Source organism: Vidua macroura, chromosome 5 (assembly GCF_024509145.1).
Source record: "Vidua macroura isolate BioBank_ID:100142 chromosome 5, ASM2450914v1, whole genome shotgun sequence".
Classification (NCBI taxonomy): domain Eukaryota; kingdom Metazoa; phylum Chordata; class Aves; order Passeriformes; family Viduidae; genus Vidua; species Vidua macroura.
The window spans coordinates 43,736,751-43,757,999 of NC_071575.1; the positions used below are offsets into that span (position 1 = coordinate 43,736,751).

The following is a 21,249-nucleotide window of genomic DNA, read 5'->3' on the forward strand; positions in this document are numbered from 1 at the left end:
TGTTCATAAAAAATGAACTCTGTGAGCTTTTGATTGTACCTAGCATTTTGAGCCCCCTCCTCTTTTTCTACTCTGAAGCAGCAATCTAATTTACACTTTCCAGTGCTCAGAATAAGGAAAATAACTTTATTCTCAGGCAGTCAACAGTATACACAAACGGATTCTAATATCCAACAAAGACCAGAACTTGAGCAACAAAACGTATTCCTTCACAAATACTATTCCAGTCATTCATCTTGTTTTTACTTCTGCTTCTCAACTAGAGATCTCAGACATAAGTAACATTCTTTCTCATTCAAAAGAAGTTTGGTACATGGCAAATGAAAAAACACCATCTTTTCTTTCAATATTTAGCAGTGGACCAATACTTCCAGTTTTATTCTCTGGTAGTACCCATTTTACTTAAATTTATATGCTATATTTTAAAATATAAGGACTATCTGAATACACTACCTATAAAATCCATATGATTTTCCGCACGGTAATATGACACACTGAAATGGCGTATTTTATAACATTCAAACTTCTCAAAAAAAGAAAAAAAAAAGCAGCCTTGCATGATTCTGGCAGCATACCCAGTGGCATAGTGGCATATGATCAATTTACACAAAGTACACAGGACATAAAATCCTCTACAACCCTCTTTCTTAAACACACTGTATGGAAGTCATGACTAAAGGTTATGATTATAAAGTGAAGAAGTGAGCATACAGACTGCAGAACTTAACAAATTCCTTTCTTCTCTCTGGGAAATTAAACTAAAAATGATACAATATGACTATCTTCTTAGCTCCCTACATCATCAGTCTTCTTCATGTGATTCTATTTTAGCAAGCAGACACATACATATTTTAGTTTTGGCTCTGAACTTGTTTTCAAATTGCTAATTACAAATTCAGAGAATAATTTAATTCCTTCTCCACCCAATGATAAAGGAAAAAGATCATTTCATTAACACTACTGCTTTTATCAATTTATATTTGGATTTTTATGTTTGAAAGCACATTACCTCTGCTGCAATATTTCCCAGTGTGTCAAGTCCCAACTGCCGTAGAGAAATAAAGTGACTGTGAGCAGAGAGTAGCAGGAACCGAAGACAAGTACGATTAGCTGCCAGAAGTTTAACGTTTCCCTCTTCAAAAGAAAGATTTCGTAAAATCACTGCTATCTGAAGTACCCGCTGCCCTTCAATATCATTAATGCCCAATTTGCGAGGTGGATGAAATAAGGATTCCCAAATCCATTCTTCTGATGGAATATCTATGAAGTAAATAAATGTACATTAGTCCTTCCTTTGCTTGATTTACCAACATGCATGTATTAAGATTAGTCAAGATGTCTCACCTTGAGATTTGCTTCTGTCAGAAATTAGATCACGAACTTCAATATCCTCAACAATATCCTTCCAAAACTGAAGAAAGAATTAAAAATACTTAATTTATAGGGGCTATTTCTTTAAATATTAATTACTTTTATTTCTATTATGTTAAAATATTGAAATAATATTAAAATAATTGTTCTTTTAAAATTTCCTAGTACCTTGATTCATCTGACAGTAACCAGAAGTGACGACATGCAAGATGTTCAGTACTTTACATAAAGAAATTCTTCCCTTCAAGCACCAGAAGTATGCGGTCACAATCAACCAACACTACCACAGAAGTGCTCTGCTGAAGCACATACAGCAACTATGGGGCAGTTTTCCATATATTATTAGAAATACAGCAATTCCAAATGGAAAAAAGGTACAGCTCATCCTCCTTCATCTCCTATAAACGGTGATGACCTAAGGCAGAATAAGGTGACACCTCCCACTCTCAGCAGATTTTAAGACTCCTGCAAGGAGCTGTTATTTGGAAAGACTTTTTAAAGCTGCTGCTGTGTTTCCTACTTCATCATAACACAATAAAAAGAGAGAAACAACCACCACCATCACAAGAAACCTTTATAAATATAACCAAAGCAGAACACTTCAGCAGACTGGAATTGAAATTACTTTACAAATTTATGTCCTGGTCTGTAAATGGTTGTTTTGTTGCTAGCCCTGTTGAAATTCAAGAATTAATCAAGGAATTAAGGTTTGCAAGCTAATAAAAATACACAGTGTGATGTATAATAATAGAAAAATATATAATGATATATGCATTCTAATTTGTATATCTGAACAAAAATATAAACCTTCCTTTGACTAATAAAAATTTGTACGTTTCTTTGACTCACTAATGAAATACTGCTCCTCTTTTGACTATAATCACAGAATAAAATCACCAATAAATCTGGATAAAAAGGAAAGGATGGGAAGTACAACCAGCTGAACAGCAGGAGAAATTTTGCTATGCAAATGTAATTACTAAATTACAGCATTCATACCAAGCTTGACACTACTATTTTCTTGACAAATACAATACTACAGATTTTCTAAATTGGAAGGAAAAAAATTTTACTTTCACTGCAATGTTGCTAAATGGCATCCAAGTACTGTTTAGTAAAGAGGATTTACTTGCACAGAAAGGATTATTGCCTCATTTTAGCAAAGACAATAACAGCTAGAAAAAAGTCTTAACTTCTTGCTGTTTGTGACAAACAGATTTTTCTAATTAATACTGAAGCTATCACCAAAAGCCACAGAAGACGAAGGCATGCAGGCAAAATTCTGTTGCACGGGAACAGGTGAAACATGACAATTTCTTTTTTTTTCCCAAAGGAACAGCAAAAGTGGAAAGAAATAATGAAGCTTTCTGGGTATTCATTTGAAAAACACATAGCACAAAGGCAACAAAAAATCAGTTCAGCATCCCAAGCAGTTATTTATTCCCTACTACAAAGGAAAGCTGCAATCTAATACTACATTGTAATAGAAATAAACATGACAGTGCAAAAGAAATGGTCTTTATCACTAGTTATTTTTATATATATATATATTTTTTTTTTTTTTTTTTTAAATCATGGACTGCTAATAGAAACAAAGCTAAAACCTGGAAGCAACCAAATGGGGCTTCATGATATCCAGATGCTAAGAGATAATGGACAAAGGTAAAGAACTTGAGTCACATTCACAGTCTGATCACTGACAGTACCCAAGTTCTTTTGGGAAAAACGGCAAAGGATTATACAGAATTCACTGCAAATAAGATCAACCAAGTGAGTATCCATAAAAGCAATGGAGATTTGAGTCCACAAAACAAAATGTACCAATGGTATGATGACTTATTGTTCAAGAAAAATATGAGAGCAACTGGAGTCAAGTCAGCTTGACAGATTACTCTGGGAGACAAGAAAAGTGAGGTTTGAAAAGTATTTCAGGTATTTAAGTGCATAAGGACCTCTCTCTGCACACTATCTGAGAAAGATTCAGAGGATAAATGCACAGTAAATGAAAAAAAATCAAATATATATAAAAAAGGAGTTTGGCAACAAAAAAAAAAAATCACAAAATAAAGAAGAAAATCAGAGAAGTAAGTAAGGCACAAGAACTGCATGTATGTGGATTTTGGAACTCTACAGCTAGAGGAAACCCCAAGTAGTCCAAGAACATGAAATGCAAATTATTTGACTGAAGTAAACAGAGATGAACGGTGCATGAAGAAATGTAATGCAATTTTTCATATGCTACACATCAGATGCTGAGCAGCTGCTGGAGACATAAAAGAAATATCTGAAAAAACAGCTAAATCTATCAGATTATAAACATATTATATGAACAAATGACTCTTGAAAGTGAACTATACTCACAAGTGAACCTTGGTAACATGAGGATATTCAAAGCTAAGTGAAATAGTCAAAAATGGGAAAGTTTCCAGAGTAGAGGAGAAAACATCTGAGCAGGATGCCATCAGAGCTTGGGGATAGGGACAACAAAACAAACAAGGAGAGATACAAGATGACTGGCTAAATGCCAGCTGTTCCAATCCTTAAGTAAGGACACGCAGTCATCCCAGCTAACTAGACATTTAAGCTCATTGGGAACATGAGGAAAAATCAAGAGCGGAGAACAGGACAAATTAACATAGGTATAAAAGGTAACAGCAGGTTCAACTTAAATAATACTCCAATTTGGACAATTAATGGAACAGATTCACTGACTAGTAAAAACATTTGATTCAGTTTAGAAGTAAGTTCGGTAAAAAGTGAGAAAGTATGTCCTGCTGCAGGTAAGATAATGAAAAATATAAATTTTTCCAACAGTCTTATATAATGCAGTAAGGACTGGGGGGGAAGGGAAAGAAAAAAGAAAAGAAAGGTAATTGATTCCCTTGAAGTTTAGTATAAAGAAACACACTGCTTTTCATCTTCAACTGACAGAGCAGTGATACTGGAGGACACAACTAGCACCAAGATGAACAAACAAAAAAAAAAGAGTATTAAAAAAAAAGATAATTTGAATGGTGAAAGGAGTAACTTACTTAATAGCCATTCTTTTTTCTTAAAACTGCACAAGCACATTTAAAAAAACCCAAAACCAAACACTAAAACCAGACATACAACCTCTGTGCTGACAACCAAATATCTCTCTCCTACGTCAGGAAGCTCCCATGCTTCCCCCAACTTCTGTTTTGACACAGCCACAGCTGCAATACAAAATAAATTACTTCCAGTAGTAAGGTCAAACAAATGCTTGCAGTGAGATGCTCTGAAAAATCTGAATTCCTGGCATTAGAGATACTTTTACATCTGATGTTAAGTTTTTCACGTGCTTTCTGAGTATTTCTGCCATGCTGTCAGCAGTATTTCACTACAGAATGCTACTATGAATGTTGTAATGTCCAAAAATAGATCTTGGAGAGCATCCAAGTTTTTTATTAGTAAACCTTATTGCAGTTACAGTGGTTCTACTTAAAACTTTGTTAAAACATTTATAAGAACCACCTGTCCTTACAACAATTACTTAAATTTATATAAGTAATGAGTATGTTATAAATTAGAATACTGTATAATTTCAGATGTTTACAGATCTTACATGGTGCTTGCTGTTGCTCTAGATCAGCAACAGTCTGTGACAGCTTAGCGGGAAGTCAACACAGAAATGCTAAGTGCTTCCAAAAAAACCCCCAAAAAACAAATCAACCAACCAACCAACTAACCAACCCACAACCTACAGTACTTCTGGACATACTTTTTCAGTGGAAAAGGGAAATTTTGAAGATTATGAAACATTGATTTTTACACTTAAGTTTGGCAGATTTGTATCACATTCGTATTTTCAAGCACATTCGTATTTTCAAGTCCATATACTCACAAACATGAGAACCTAGCCTTCTTGGTTTTAAGTTTACTTAGGAAATTTTGATTAGGGAATCTTTACACTGGTATTTCAACAATACTAATCAATTAACTAAAACTACTATGGTCCAGCTTGTTCCCAAACCGAGTTACATAAAAACAAAACAAAAGATAAATGGAGAAAGCTCCCAGCAAAGACTGTTCTGTAATACTGGCAAGATATTTCAGTATATAAAACAATTATGGAATTGAACAGAAATCTGGCTTTATAAGGAACTCAAAAGATTATCTCTTCACATTTTTATTTAATAAAAAGCATAAGGTATCCAAATATATTTTAATCTAGCTTTCTTCTATTTCAGCCACATAAATCACCTGTAATTCAATTCAAAGAAATCACATATCATAGTAAATATGCTGAAATATCATATCTCTTTCAGCTATAATGCATGCTCTTATTCACCTAAAAAAGTTCATCTAGAATAAATAACCATTTGTACAAAGAAACTTTAGTTCTATTTTTACTTCATTTCACTGCTTGTACAGTAGCTCATGCCCTCTAGTGGAAAGATTAAAAAAGCCTTATGCAAAAACAGTTTTAACTGAAACAAACCAGCAACACTGCTAATCTATTAACGTATTTCTCATAGCTTCTTATGCTGTGATCTTAACTTTTCTAATTCAGAATGTTTCATTACTGATCATCGCAGTTCAAAACTAAACAGCACACAACACAGCATTGCTGCCTCTTGGTAAGTATGGTGCCCAACATTCCTTTTCTTCACACATATTAGTTTCCTTATAAAAGGAAACATGGAAACCTTTGTTCATTTCCCTATACCAATTTTCTTCTTAATATACTTCTTCCTACTTATCCCAACATTTTAAGATAACTGAGACATAGTGTCCAATTATATTTAAATAAAAGGAATGAAGCTGAGAGTAATTTTAAGTACATATGCTAGACTATCTTAGAATTTTCAATCTTTTTCAAGGATTTGATACCCACCATATGCAGTACAAAATTATTTTAGTATTTTTGAATTACCTTAACAAAATCTCTATCAGTTTTCTCCTTCCACTCTTCTCCAAATACAGCAGAAAATGATCCTAAAGCTTTAAGCACAAAAAGCATAATTCAGTAAAATTTTTAAAATGAACATTTTTTATTAATCCATAAACTAAATAAAGATTCAAGAACACTATAGACTCTTCCAATGTTTCTTTTTGATCTTAAAAAATACTGCACAAACCAGCCGAAATGTCTGTTGTCATTTAATTAATACTTACTGCAGTTTTACAGTGTAAATTTGTAAATTGAGAGTAAGTAGTTCATAAGAAAAGGGCTAGATTGTGAATGCTATTAAAAAAAAAAAAAAAAGAAAAAAAAAAAAAAACACCAAAAAAAAACCCACCAAAAAAAAACCCCAAAAAAACGCAAAAAAAAAAACTTTTCTGGGGAAACTTTTCCAGAGCTCTTTTCCAAGAGTCAAGATGATTGCTCTGTTTTCACCCTCACAACAAGAATTGTCTTCCATGTGTGCCGTGTAAGCACAAACACTACTGTAGTAATTAAACAAATTCCCACTTATGTTTTCTAAAAAGCAGTAGTAAGATTTTAACAGCATTCAAGTCAAACTCAGTATTTAACCAAAACCAGTAGTAAATGTTCTTGGATGTCTGACTGAGCCACTACCACAGCTTTTGTAATCATCACTCCTTGAAAGTAGCTAAGATTCAGTCAATCTGATTCAAATGTTGAGTCGATCTAAAAATAAACTCTGTATTGCAATAGCTCTGTAATGAACTAATAACACATTTAAGTTAAACATTTTCATTCATGTTTTCTTATTTTGTAGAAAATGCTACAAATCTCAATTCCAAGACCACATCATTCAATTCACAGAATCCAAACCAAGCAGCTCTCCAAGCTGAATATACTATGTAACCCCCAAAGCCCTGGGGCTGCCCCATGACCTGCAATCCAACTGTCATCTTGAAGTTTAGAGGGGGACAGGAGGGAAGCTGATAACATATTTTACCTAAAAACACTATAAATAATAAAAATTATAAAACCTTAATTATAGAGAAGACAAATCTAAAACCTGTATTAAATGAAGTTTATCAGCTATTTTTTATTGCTACCTGAAATTATTGTGGTGGTATTTTCATAATGCCTGAATTTCCTAACTAGAGAACTCATTTATTTCAACATGAAACCTGGCAGATTTACCTTCATTATTTATACTATAAAACCATGTAAGTATTTCAAATTGAAGTTTCACGCTTCAAAAATAAGTAAACATACCCCTGCTGTTTCTTTCCCCCATTTGTCTCAATTAGTCCTCCTAATGATGCTAGGGCATTTCCCTGGATTTATCCAGAAGAAGACATAATCATGTAATATAAAAATGTAATTTTTCCCAGGGAATGAAAACAGTGAGTTCATTACATGCTCATCGTTCCTCTCAGCTTTACCTCAAATATTTTTCAAAAAACACTAAGCAGACAAGCTATGGAATAAACCTGTTCTTCAAGTTAAGAACTCCAGAAAACATTGTCTACCCCTACAGCATCCAAAAAAATACTTAAATAGCAATATAATACTCAATTAAGTTATTTGCAAATTTCTAAATCAACAGAAGTTTCATCAAAACAACAGGGGAGTGATGGTAACCTCAAAAATCTAGAGGGCAAGCATTCTGGAACTATATGGAAGACCGAGTTTCCCTTTAGCTTCCTTTCAAATATTTTCCTTTGAAAGTTCGTGTGCCTGGACTAGATGCAAACACTAAATGACCTTTCCTTTCAATGACACATTGAATAATGTACAAACTATTCAGAAAATTTGTAGAAAAAGCAAGAGAGAAGCTGGAGGACACTAATGAAGTACTGTGGGGAGAAAGGGAAAGCTCCAAATCATTATGTAAAAATGCCAATTATTAAAAAAAACCCAACTAAACCATATACCATGGCTAACACTGGTTCTTCCCCAGAATTTTAAAACAGGATCTTTGACATATGATACTATGTTTGTGCTTACACATGCAAAAAAACTTTCTACTCAAACAGATATGATATCTATATTATCAGACTTAATTATGCTTGGCTGAAAAGGCTCATATGAGCAGTTTTTTCTGAAGCTCATTTCTGAATTTCAGTACAAAAAAACCAACCAAAAAAACTCCACAAAACCAAAAAACCCAACAAAACAAACCAACCAACCACAAACAAACAAAACCCAAAACCAAACCCCCAAACAAACAAAAACAACAAAGAACAAAACAAAACATAAAAACCAAACCAAACAAAAAAAAACCTCAGCACATAAACCTGGTAAATACTTCCTCCTCACCACCCCAAGATAAAAGCTATGCTGTTATGATTTTACAATCGTTTAGGTTAACTTATGTTTTGCTCCTCTCTTGACAGAATGCCATTAACAAGGAATAATTAGGCATGGAGGCATTTTTTTCACACTGAAAAAAATCTGAATAATTTATTTGACATACTTCAGTATTTTGATGGAATCAACTCTCATTTGAAATTTATGTGCTAACATATTAAGTAATTCTGAAAATCCCTTGAGTTTTATAACCTGAATTTCACTGCAGTTAAATGTGTAATGAAGTATCAGGACAAAAATGTTAGCAAGTCATTGTTTTCAGACTACCTTTTCTTAAATTTTAAATCTGTCTTGCCATTAAAAAAGAATTATGGAAAGACAGCATGGTCCAACAAATTCAAAAAGAAACAGTAATACACTACAAGCAGATGAAAATCCAATGCTGTAAATTTAGCAACCTGAACAATTGAACTTCACTATCAGAAAACTAATTATTACATTTCACTAACCTGGTACATAAATTTTTAAGATGATCTAACTTAAAAGGTAACATCTGATAAAACCTGTAATTGTGGACAAGGTAAAGAAAAAAACTAGATATACTACTGTGAAGTAAGTTATTAACATTTTAATTATCATGAGTTGTGAAAGATGGCACAACAGGTACGGACATTTACTGTTGCAAAAATGTTGTTATATACTTACTGTCATCAAACACCCCAGCATTTGCAAGCAGTAAAGTGATGATTTTAGGGTCCTTTTCAAGCTGCATAACATGCTTGCTTTCATTTGAAAGAAGAGTACACACATTAATTGCAAAGTCCACTTCATTTGGGAGTCCAGATAACAGTGAAAGCACCAACTTATTATAGTCATTTGGTGAGTTTAAGTCCATAGACAGCCCATAGCTTTGACGAAGATAATCTTAAAAAAAAAAAAAAAAAAAATCAACAACATTTTCACAGCTACACTCATTAATCTTGAAACAATATATTATGCAAAATCACTGTAAGTAACCATTTTGAAAAAGTTTGTTTACGAATTATTGCCATTTTTAACAAGTTTTTACAGTATGCAATGTATTTTTTGTCTGGCCAAAATGTGGAACCCATTCCACTTCACTGTGTACCTTTCTAGTAACGTATCAATTCCCTTGCCACCTCCAGAATGCAACAATGCATCACGTTCTCCCAAAGAAAAGCTCACAAAACACAAGCTTTTTAATTAAAGCAGAATGGAATTGTAATACAATTTGAAGTCAATTTCTACACAACAAATTAAACGTCCATTTCACAAAGCCCACCAGCTTCTGATTTAAAGCTTAACTAATTGTAGGCTCAATTCGGGTATTTGACTCTGTGGAGAAATTAGACTGAAAGAAACACAACGCAAACTTTCATGGTAATTTTTTGCAAGACAAGTAACTACAGAGCTCTACTAATTAGAAAGGATAATATTTGTAAAGAAGAGAAATAGCTTATGGATTTTAATATTTGTTTTGTTCTAGTTCACGGTGGAAAGTTTTTTGAGTGTATAAAAGTAATCATGTGAGTGTCCTACAGATTTGACGGTTTTAATGAAAGAAAAAAAAAAAAAAAAAAAAAAAGAAAAGCAAAGCATCCACACATATGAAGGAAATAGCACTTTTACTCTCAAGAATTTACCTGACACGCTGTGTTGCTGGTAGTTATAGGAAGTTGGAATTGCACCAATAGGAAGTTGTGGCTTTGGATTGCCTGGTTGTACCTCATCATCCTCCTCCCCAAAATGATGGACTTTTTCATACTTTTCTAGATAACTGAAATAAAATGATTAAAAAAGTTGTTTTAGTGCAGCTTAGTCTTTTATTCCAAAAGCAGAACCGCCAAAGGAAGCAATCTAGAAATATGGACATTTACTGGAAACAATAATCAAAGTGCTAAAAAACAAAACCCAAGTCAGACTGACAACAGGTGACAGAGAAAATGTAGATATGTGTAATTACTGCTTTAGATACCAAATTTTTCAACAATGATACTTAGATAAATTGCAACAAATTGCTCCCCTTTGTGACTAAGCCTGTTTTTCCCAAATCAGCTTTTGCTACTCAAAATAAGTCTGCAGGTGAAAGCACCATAAAAACGACTCTGCGCTCATTACCAATATATATAGCAAAGTCAAGTCCAGAAAAATACTTATTTCTTTTTGCCTTGTTTAAAGAGAAACTGTACATTGGGTCCTAACAACTACACAAGAATAAGAGAATTCAGGGATACCAGGGGCAATTCAGGATCAGAACTTGAGAGCCATAGCTGCAATCCCTTTGAAAACCCTGGAAATCCCTTTGAACGCCTTAAGATTAAAAAAGCTGATATACTGTACGAACAAATGGACTTTAATCATAGAAGTTATATATACAAAAAGTAAACAGTCACACAGCTTTAATGACAGTTAACCTCAATGACAGTTAATTTAGCTTTAAAAATGTAACTTTCAGAACTTTCTACACTCCAGTATATAAAGTCAATTTAAAATACCCACTGTAGCCTTAACTTCACAGTGATATTTAGTTGAAAACCCTTCATAAAATTAAGTCAAGATCAAAGCTGCCTAAATTTACAGATTTTAATTGTGCTGAAAAATTATGATACCAGGTCAATGAAATTATAATAAAAATACTGTAAAACCAGAAAATAATTATTTATATTTCTCCTTGTAATGCTAAAATATTTACTATATGAGTAAGCTTTTGTATAATTTTTGTCAGTAGCCACTGAAATAACTGACTCATGGTAAATCAGAAAGATTTTAAGGAAACAGTATTTTCACTGACCTCTGAGGAATATTTCACATTAGATTAGTAATTATTTCATGAAGTGAGGTATCAATGACATAACCATACCTTTAACATGTTAGAAAACAATTTTTTTCTTAAGAAAAGGGCACATTTCAGAAGAAATTAAAGATATAGAGCTAATAAGGCAAATTGTGCTGTACTGTATCACATGAAATACCATTCATGTCTGACTAGAGTTCAGGATATTCCAAGTACTACATATGCTATTGTTACATGAACCACTACCATAGCCCTTATTACATAAACCCTTGAGTCAGTTACGGAGTCAGCAAAAATCTTCCTGCGCAGTCATTTGCTTTTAGGGTTTTCCAAAGATTAAAAATTACACTTAAATATGGTTACTTTTATCTTTAAACTAAAAATACTCATTTATGTGAGTTAAGCTTCAACTGAGTATCTGCACAGAAAGTAAAACCCTCTAAAATTTTAAGTTTTTAAAGCCACAGCTCAACACTGTTCAAAAATCTAAATCCTAAGTTTTCTCTTCCCCTACATTTCCTTACCCTTTTATCCCACTTCTTTCCTTTAGCTTACATCTTACATCCAGAAGAATCAAATCTGAAATCTAATCAATTTTAATTAACAGAGCCTATGTATTTATGGTCAAGACCAAAAAGAGCAGTTCAAAGACAGCCTGACCTTCCCTTTTTCTGTCCAATCACTTACTCTTCAGAGAGCTCATTCAGAAAAGTAGGAGGATTCTACATTGGCTTTCCAGTCATTTTTCACACTGAGCAGGGGTCAGATGAATACTAGATTGGGTGCAGGGGAAAACAGCAGGTGTACATAGCCAAGGATGCCACATGTACCATTTCTACACTGGCAGCAATGGTACTTACACAAGCTACACTGCTATAGCTTATCGAATAAATGCTGGGGCTAGAGCTAATTTCCTTGTATTTTCTGGTCTGAGTCAAAGCTTGAGCTTAAAACAGTTTCATTATTGAAATAAAATTTCACAGAAACATTTAATAAGATGAAGTAAAAATCCCTATACAGAAACTCATATGGTACTCAAAATACAATCTGCAAATTATTCTGAACTTGTCCATTCCACCAAGACTGAACAGCTACTTAAGCATTAAAAAAAAGCTGCACATATCATAAAATAATTCATGTCGTTCCATAGTGTTATATGGAACATATATACTTAACCTTATGCTTTTTATTAAAGCCATGTCCCATGCAAGCTGAACAATATCAATATCCTAGATGTTCTCCTCTGTTAATATCTACTTTAGTGAAATGTGTTAAAACAGTTCCACTGAACACAGAAAATCTTGAAGTTCGAGAATTTACTTCCTTTCTTCCCTCTCTAAAAAAAATTTAGGTATATATTAAAAGACCTTTGCAAACTAAAATGGTCATAATTTGTACAGTGTTGACAACAGTCACAAAGTTCTCACAAATGTCTTATTAAGCATTTCACAAGAAACCAGGATTCAAATTACTTTTAAGTGATGATCTAATTTTCCCTATGCCAATTCAAGGACTGACTTCACTTTACTAAATTGTGAGCTTTTTATGTTGTTATTCAATTTACCCAGGTTCCACCTCTTCAAACAAGAATCCTCCTTTGTTACCTCACCCCAAACTATCAAGATGGCCAAGGAAAAGCTGAAAAGTGAACAAAATAAAGCCCTCAATAATGTCAAAAAATCCGTTACAAATGCTAAATCCTGCCTTCCTCCCAACCCCAGGAAAAACCCAAACCTCAAACCAAACAACAGAAATATGTCCCCCACCTCTAACACAAACACTTAATTCTCTTTAAGATATTCCTAGTATTCAAGGAGGATGCTGCACTATTTGTAAATCCATTGTGTGTAACAGCAGTGTAATACTAAATTTCAAGTATAATAACCAGACTCTAATAGACTATTCAGTATGATTCCTTTATGCAACAAAAGTACCAACTGTTTACAGACAGCTGTACAGACCTCAATCCCCCCAAACGTTCCTTTTGTTTCCTGCAGAGAGAATGCATGGCCTGGAATTTCAGTGTAGAGAAGAAGCTTTGTAAATTAGGTTGTACATGAGCTTTACTAGTCTTAAATTCTAATCTCAATGGTCTGGCATACAGCTACTATGCAAACAGCAAAACTGTTTAGCATAAACACATGTCTTGCTCTAAATACACAAGAAATTTAAAAATAATAAATGGAGCTTTTCTATTAATGAAAAACAGTTGTGCAAATGCTCATATGTTATAATCAGTTGCAACAGCTAATTTCATGTTTCAAAACAACTTGGATCTGTAGTTATAGGTTAGAAAGGTATACTTTGGTCAGAGAAAAAGTAATTTCAGGAATTCAAAATGCTTCCTTAATTTCACAAAATCACAGGTAATATATATCAGCAATAACAATCTTCTAAACTTCTCTTTTAGTTTCAATACAACTAAACAAAGAAAGTTATGTGCAAAAAAGAATTAAAGCAATTAACTAAATGAAAGACCAGAATTGAATTACTAATGAAACAAACAAGATATATGGGATAAAAAAGTTTAAAAAAAGCCTTTAAAAAAGCCCACTTAATGAAGCCTTGGTGGAGATGGAGTAATAAGGAAAATTGCCTTCTGTACACGTATGGAAAGATGCTCCATACTGTTAGCATGGCACTCTGAACTGGTGTTCCCATTGGACACATGAACCAAAATATTCAAGAAACTGAAATGCAATGAAACACATTTACAGCCACTCTTGGCCTTTCAGCTTGGATCACTCCTCTGTTCAAAGAGGTTTAACTTAAATTAAAGAAAAAAATGGAACAACAAATAAATTTGGAAAAAGCTACACACTCCAAACCAAACCAATACCACCACCACTCCCCAAAAACAACAAAACACACACATAGCTCTGGTGAATAGCTACAACAACAGGATATGCCAAGTACTGAAAAATAGGAAAATACAAGGGCAACCAGAGACAGACATGTGCAGAGCGGCTACTTTTTGAAGGGCAAGTGATTTCAATGTTTTCTGAAAACTCAGTTACTTCAGGATCTCTTGATTTGGAAATCAAAAGATCATATCTCTTTGAAAATCGAATTCATATTACACATTCTGTTCCTCTGACAGCAATAAGTCACTTTGTTCCATTCAAGTCTGTGAGAAAAAAGTTCTAGGAAGATGAGTAGTATTTTTGTCCATGAAAAATACTTATTTAGTAACAACACAGGTTTTTATTCACCCCAGTGATTTTTAGCCTTGTTTTCAGATACTTGGGAAAAAATACTAACAAAAAGAAGCCTACACTAGGTACATGTAGGGGCACGTATAATTTACTATAAGCAGTAGTCCTGAATGGGCTTAGAGAATACCAGAAACTGGTTCATGTAAAAGTATGAAACATCTGGCTCATTTGGACATTTTAGCTCCCTTTACCAGGACACAATAAATGTGCCAAAATATATATTAAGCCAATGTCTGGCAAAACATGACATGTGCAGACATGAACTATCACAGTCCAACTATCAGTTCCCTCCTTACCTTTTTGTTCAGCTGAAGAGCAAGCAGGTACCATTTCTACCACAGCTCTCCACCTCACCTTTCTTGAAACTGTATTTCTAACAGCATTACTAGTGGGGGACTGACAACATGACCTTGCACCATTTCTGTCTGCCTGGACACTGTCCATTATGATGCAAGACAGACAACATCCTAGATAATCATGAGACAAAATCCTGACTGCAATAAGGATTTCACACTATTGAATATTGCAATTTGTATTACTTTAAGTGAGAATTGTTGCATATAGTCTCTCTTGGCCCCTAATTTGACATGATTCTTGCTCTAAACTCAAAATGACTAAGGAACTCATGACAACTCACAGACTTGGGGTGCCAATCAAGAGCTGCAACCTTTTCAAAAATATACCATCTTTATTAGAAAATCCATTGCAGTCCTATAGCTTGAATCTATGCCTGATACAGTTACTTGAAAATCCAATCCATTTATGAAGCCTAATAGCAGGCAGTATTTTAATCCCATAGAAGGCTGTTTCTCAGCAGGGCCAAAGCATTTAAGCTTGACTCTGCTGCTCCTGGCACACACAGTGGAGACTGATGCCACACATTGCAATGAAAATCCTGCTTAGAACTTAACAAAGCTGCTGCTGCAGCTGCCCCAAGTAATGTACCACTTATTTACTCATCTCATAGATGTTCACTTACTAAATTCCTGTCCCAAGTATTATCCTAAGTAGTTTCTGAAAATGGCAAACACAACAAGCTCCTACAAGGCTCTGCTCAAACTTTTAGTGCCTACCAACAAACTGCCTCAAATTTGATTTCATGTCTGAGTGTTTTGCCAGTGTCATCAGCAATCTTTTCAGGTTGGTTTTTTTTTTTTTTCCCTGGCCCTGAAGGCACCACGAATTCCAATTCAACAGTTAAAACCAATTATCATCAGAACTGATGCTTGCAGCTGAATCCTTCAAACATATTTGCATTTTCCATCTTCACCTTGTCTACCTCAGAAACTGACTATCTCACATCAGGCTTACAGTGAAACACTGCACACGTGATTCTCAGCATTATCTGTTTGATTTCTGGCTTATTGTGACCACCTAATAGGACAGGCTGACAAATCAAGACTCTTAATGCTGTACTTGGCCAGCATGCCAGATGAAGGAGAAACTCCAATAGCTGTGCTTTTCAAACACCTGGTGGAGTGTCCCACAACGTGCATGCAGGATACTGTCCCATCCAGCCTGCGTTAGCCTGTTTGGAACGAGGTCCCATGTGGGCTCCTCAGACCATACACACCATACCAAGGGTTCTACCATCCACCCTCCACCCTGACAGATCCTGTCACACTTCAGGAGAATTGTGTGAAACCTCACAAGACCTTGCCCAAGCCTGTTATACATAATCACATAAAAACTGTAATTGCATTTAAATGGAATTTAAATAGGTTAAACTTCAGTGCCACATTTTTAAACACACGACTATGTGACAGATGTAAACACATGACTACATGACAAATTCCAATTTGGCTGGAATTTGGTTATAAAATTTTTATCCTACCAAGAAACCTTTGCAAACAGAGGAAACCCAAATACATGCCTTCATGAAGTTCTGAATCTTTTCTAAGGCAATCTTTGTTAATCTTTGTTGAAGAAGTATAAAAGTTATGAGCATCAGCAACCCTCCAAGTTTCACTTTGTTAGACATTACAAGAAGAAAAAGGTTCAATGCTTCAAAGAAAAAATAAATCATTCATGTTAATGAAAATACCTTGTTAGTATCTATAGGAACACTGAGAGGAAAGAAATTAAGATACTATTTTGTGTTTTCATACTCACAATGCTCCAGCTTAGAAGGGAAATAATAAAAGATATATTATCAGCCACTAAAGTGCTTATGCTGGAGAGCAGTTTCCAAAACTGAGGTGGCTGGAGGATGACATCAGTCTCTGAAGAAACTGCACTACCAGCAACTCCAACAGATTCTAGATACATGTAAGCTTGTCTTAATTTATTTTTCAATTTTATTTAAATGCAAGCTACTTGTGATCCACAGCTGTGGTCCAAACTTCCTTTATAGGAGTAACCCTTCTACTGCATTCTCACTACTTCCCAAAAACAATTCAAATACAGCATCACCTCTTACTGCTTCAGTGACTGCTTCATCAGACCCACTGGGCTTCACATCCAGGAATATCTGAGCTATACAGTTACTAACAGTATTAGTTCTCCAATCTCTTCAACAAAGGCAATTCCCAGACGTATTCCTCTTACTAATACTACAGTCACTCTGTTTCCATCTAGGATGACAGCTCATCAAATCTCAAGTATAATTGCAGTCTGGGTTTAGCTCTTCAAGCAAAACATCAGAACCCTCTAGATTTGTTATTATCTTCATCACATTTTCACAAATTCTTGAGAAAACCCGAAGTTAATCTATTTTGAGAAATAATCTACAGAACTGTCTAGATTTCTCCACAGTGCCTGAACACAAGAGGATCTGAATGGCAAACACGCACTAATACAGATGGTACCACAAGTTCAGAACTCCTGTAGGCCCACGCAGGAAATTTTAACTAAGCATTGTGTGGTGTGCCCATAGCACAGTGACAACATACTACTGCCCACACCCAGTCACCTTATTTGAGACCATCACCAAAATCCCAAATACCAACCAACACATCAGGAAAGTCAGTGTAACAATTCCAAGTATTCATGTATCCACTGCAGAACTGGCAGCAATACAAATTAATGTCTCTACACTGTAATATGTATTGTGACAGTAATAATAAAATTTTCAACTAAATACAGCTTCTGACATAGCATTAGTTATAAATAGCATGTCTTCTAAAACAGAGTCTGCACAGAACACTAAAATGTGCTCTCAGTGAACACTTTTTAGGTCACTAAGTGAAGTATCGAGGTAAATACTAAAATAAAATAATTTGTTTATGTGGATTCCTTCACAAACATATCCTAGGACTGGGTGGTGTTTTGCCAATAGATGTATTTATCTAGTAAGTGTATTTAACAAGAAAATATTTTAAATATATATACATATAAAACACATACTTTAAACAAAATATCAGAACAAAGTTATCATTCCTACACAATGTGGTAACTTATAGCATGTTTAAAAGATGGGGGTTTCCATTAAGAAATAGTGGGTTATATTTTGTCAAATACCAAAGCTAAAAATCTATTAGATACTTCCAAGATCAGAATCAAGCAAAAGCACATTCAACACATTATAGACTGTGAACACCAGACATTAATGACCACATGTTCCGAAAGTATTTCCTGAGTCAAGCAACTACAAATACGAAGACATTTTAATGCAAGTACGTTAAGTACACATTCAATGTGTATCACATATGAAATTGTGTATCTTTCATAATGGCGAACATGAATAGGTGTTAAACTAGCCTATAAAAGTATCCTACAAATATTTAATTACTCTATGAGAAAAACTACACATATTATAAACAAGTATAGCTCCATTTGACCATTACTTCTCTTATTATTTAATTATTATGAAATTTAAATTGGAGAAATACTTTGTGTGTGTGTGTGTTCAGGCAGTACAAAAGAAAGCTGAGAAAGAAATACTTTTTAGAGCAAGACAACATTCGTTCTATCAGAGCACAAACTGAAGAGCTGTTCTCATCAAATAGAAAATTTCCATGGCAATTCTGTCCTAGGTGTTTTTTCCAAATTCAGGATGCAAGCTGGCCTTGTAGCACAGATGATTAAGAAAGTGATTCCCTTTTTTTTTTTTTTTTTTTTTTTGGTTTCACAATTCCATTATCAAATATGCAAATAGATAGAGCTAGTATTGTTTCACAAGAACTGTTTACTTTCAGGGACTTCACTACTGTTTTCAGGAAACCTGACTAGGGGCTTTAGTATGTAAGGAGTAAATTCTTTAATTTTGCGCCTGCTAAGCATTACACTGAAGTTATTTTCACAACAATAATGTCCTGAATTTATCCCATCAAGAGTTCCCAGTTTTTTTATTTTCTCTCAAACCATTATAAGTAACACAGCTCACTATATTATCATGTGGTAGATGGTAACAGCCGCTTTTCTATGTCTTGTCTATGCAGAATAAATTTATCCTACAAAAGCATAATCTGGCAAAACACCACAACATATGAACAAAGTAACACGTCACATGCTTACAATTAAAATTAAATTACACACTTACTCAGAACACTTTGCTAAACTGGAATCTGGCTCATCTGCAAAGACTTGAATACTCCTTTTCAACTGCAAAAATTATCTTGCACATTTTTGAAATTTAGGAAGGTTATGAACTTTTCAAACTGCAGTAATAAGAAAAAATACTCTTTGAACTTAAAAATAATTAAAATTATTATAAAATCTGTAACACCTCATATTTTAAAATATTAAAAATATTTTTTAAAATAATCAAAAATATTAAAAATTTGTAACACCAAATATTTGTGTATTTCACTATAACTCTGCCAACAGAAATGCTGTTTATAGATATTAATCAAACACCACTGACAAAAAACATGTCAGCTGTTTCTAGAATGAGGTGTGCAAGTCCAGACTATACACAGTCAAAGTACTATCTTAATTATTGGAAAATGGCATTTTCCCCCTGGCCTATTATTAATCCATACTCTTTACTGCATTCTGGCAGTGCTTTGACAAGAAGGGCCAATAGGTTCCCATAGCAAGGCTGGTAATTAGAAGGATATTATACATGAGTACAATAATTATAGATTTAAGTCTCATGAAAATTCTTCTCATGAGGATTCTAGATTTTGGCACCATGGTAAACATTTCCACAATACTTCTTTCAGTATTATTCAACAGTTACTAAGAAAACCCCAGAAACATAAAACACAGAATAAAAATATAGAATTTACTGATTCCTAATGCTTGTAGTCTGTTTCTTAAACCTATTGAGTCTACAAGCATTTACTAAAAACTTATAGCCATGCCATTTTTTCATTTCACATAGCTATCTGTAATTTCACCATTACTTTCTGCAGATTTGGCAACTTTAACAGTTGCACTTTTCTGCCTTCATCACAATCCAGTCGTTTCCTGGAATTAAATTTATTTACAATTTCTCTGCCAAACTGTATTCCACACTCTGACCACATAATCGAAGTACATGTACTAGTTTACATGTCCGTATTTATGTGGTAAATCAAACAAAATACGAACATTAATTAATTGCTGAACACTCTACCAGGGATTAAATATTCATGAAAAAAAATAATGTAATAAAAAAAAAAATCAGAATAAGAGGATACTATTGGGATTCTGCACACTAGGAATATAAATTCTTTAAGGTCCAAGTGGAGAGGAAAAAGCCACCTTGGGAGAAACTACTTTATTTGTCCCAAAATCTTCCCAGAAATCAGTCCGTAAAAATGAATGCATTTGGACCTTCATAAAAACACTCAACCTAAAAAATCTGTATCTTTCAAATAAATACAAACCTACCCACACGGAAAGTAAAATAATGATAATAATGACTAATTTTACATGTTTTGATCACCTAACAATATGCAGTTATATGGTTTAAAGTATTCCAGTGCATTCTGAGAATGCAGCCAAGTGCAAATTTAAAAATGATGATAAAGAGGTAACATATCGATTTAGCTGTCTGAAGCTGTACAGGCTACACATCTATAGTGGTAAAATCAACAGTGCTGTGAGCATTCCTGTGCATAGAAATGAACTGCCTGCACCACTAAACTGTTGAAGAAGTGCCCGAAACAACTTCTCTCCAGGCCAATTAGCATTCTTTCAAGTAATCTGAAGGCACCATTCAGAGAGCCATCCTTAGTAAGGGGACCATTCCCAGAAGTAACTTTGGATATTACCCTGTTTTGGGACTAGGACTACGGACATGAGCCATGTTATGTCAATTAGCCTCAGACACACTTAATTCATTAATATAGATATAGCCAGAGAATCACTGAATGCTACACAGATGGCCTCTAGCTTAACACTAATTCTGATAAAGCATGAGGAAAGCAGAATGACAGATGAAGTGTCACTCTTTCAGAAAACATTTCAGAATAACCGACACAGTAATCATGAAGAATTTATAAGCATTTTCTTTTTGCTTTTTATAACTGTAATGCAAAGCCATTAGAACACATACAAAGATAAAAGAAAGACAACAAATAGGCATGATGAATACAGATAAAGCCCAAAGATCAGATTTCCTGTTGGAAAATATTCATCTCCATCACAGAAGATAATCATTGCAAATTGCTTTAAAGGCAGAAGGAAGAGAATTTTAGAGTATTAGAATGAAAAAAATAAACCAACAACTCTACTTTTAACAACTTACAAATCTAATAAAATACTCAGTGAGAAGGCTGTTGTGA

The 21,249-nt window shown here is 34.0% G+C and overlaps 1 protein-coding gene across 1 annotated transcript in view; it reads right to left on the minus strand.

Moving 5' to 3' along the window:
* Positions 1–21,249, minus strand: part of ARID2 (AT-rich interaction domain 2) — a 93,037-nt gene that overhangs the window by 29,475 nt on the left and 42,313 nt on the right. The window contains exons 4-8 of the mRNA XM_053977664.1: positions 10,231–10,364; positions 9,272–9,490; positions 6,269–6,336; positions 1,345–1,411; positions 1,010–1,260 (exon numbers count right to left, since the gene is read on the minus strand). Of these exons, the coding sequence (XP_053833639.1) occupies positions 1,010–1,260; positions 1,345–1,411; positions 6,269–6,336; positions 9,272–9,490; positions 10,231–10,364 (739 nt within the window). The remainder of the gene's footprint in view (positions 1–1,009; positions 1,261–1,344; positions 1,412–6,268; positions 6,337–9,271; positions 9,491–10,230; positions 10,365–21,249) is intronic.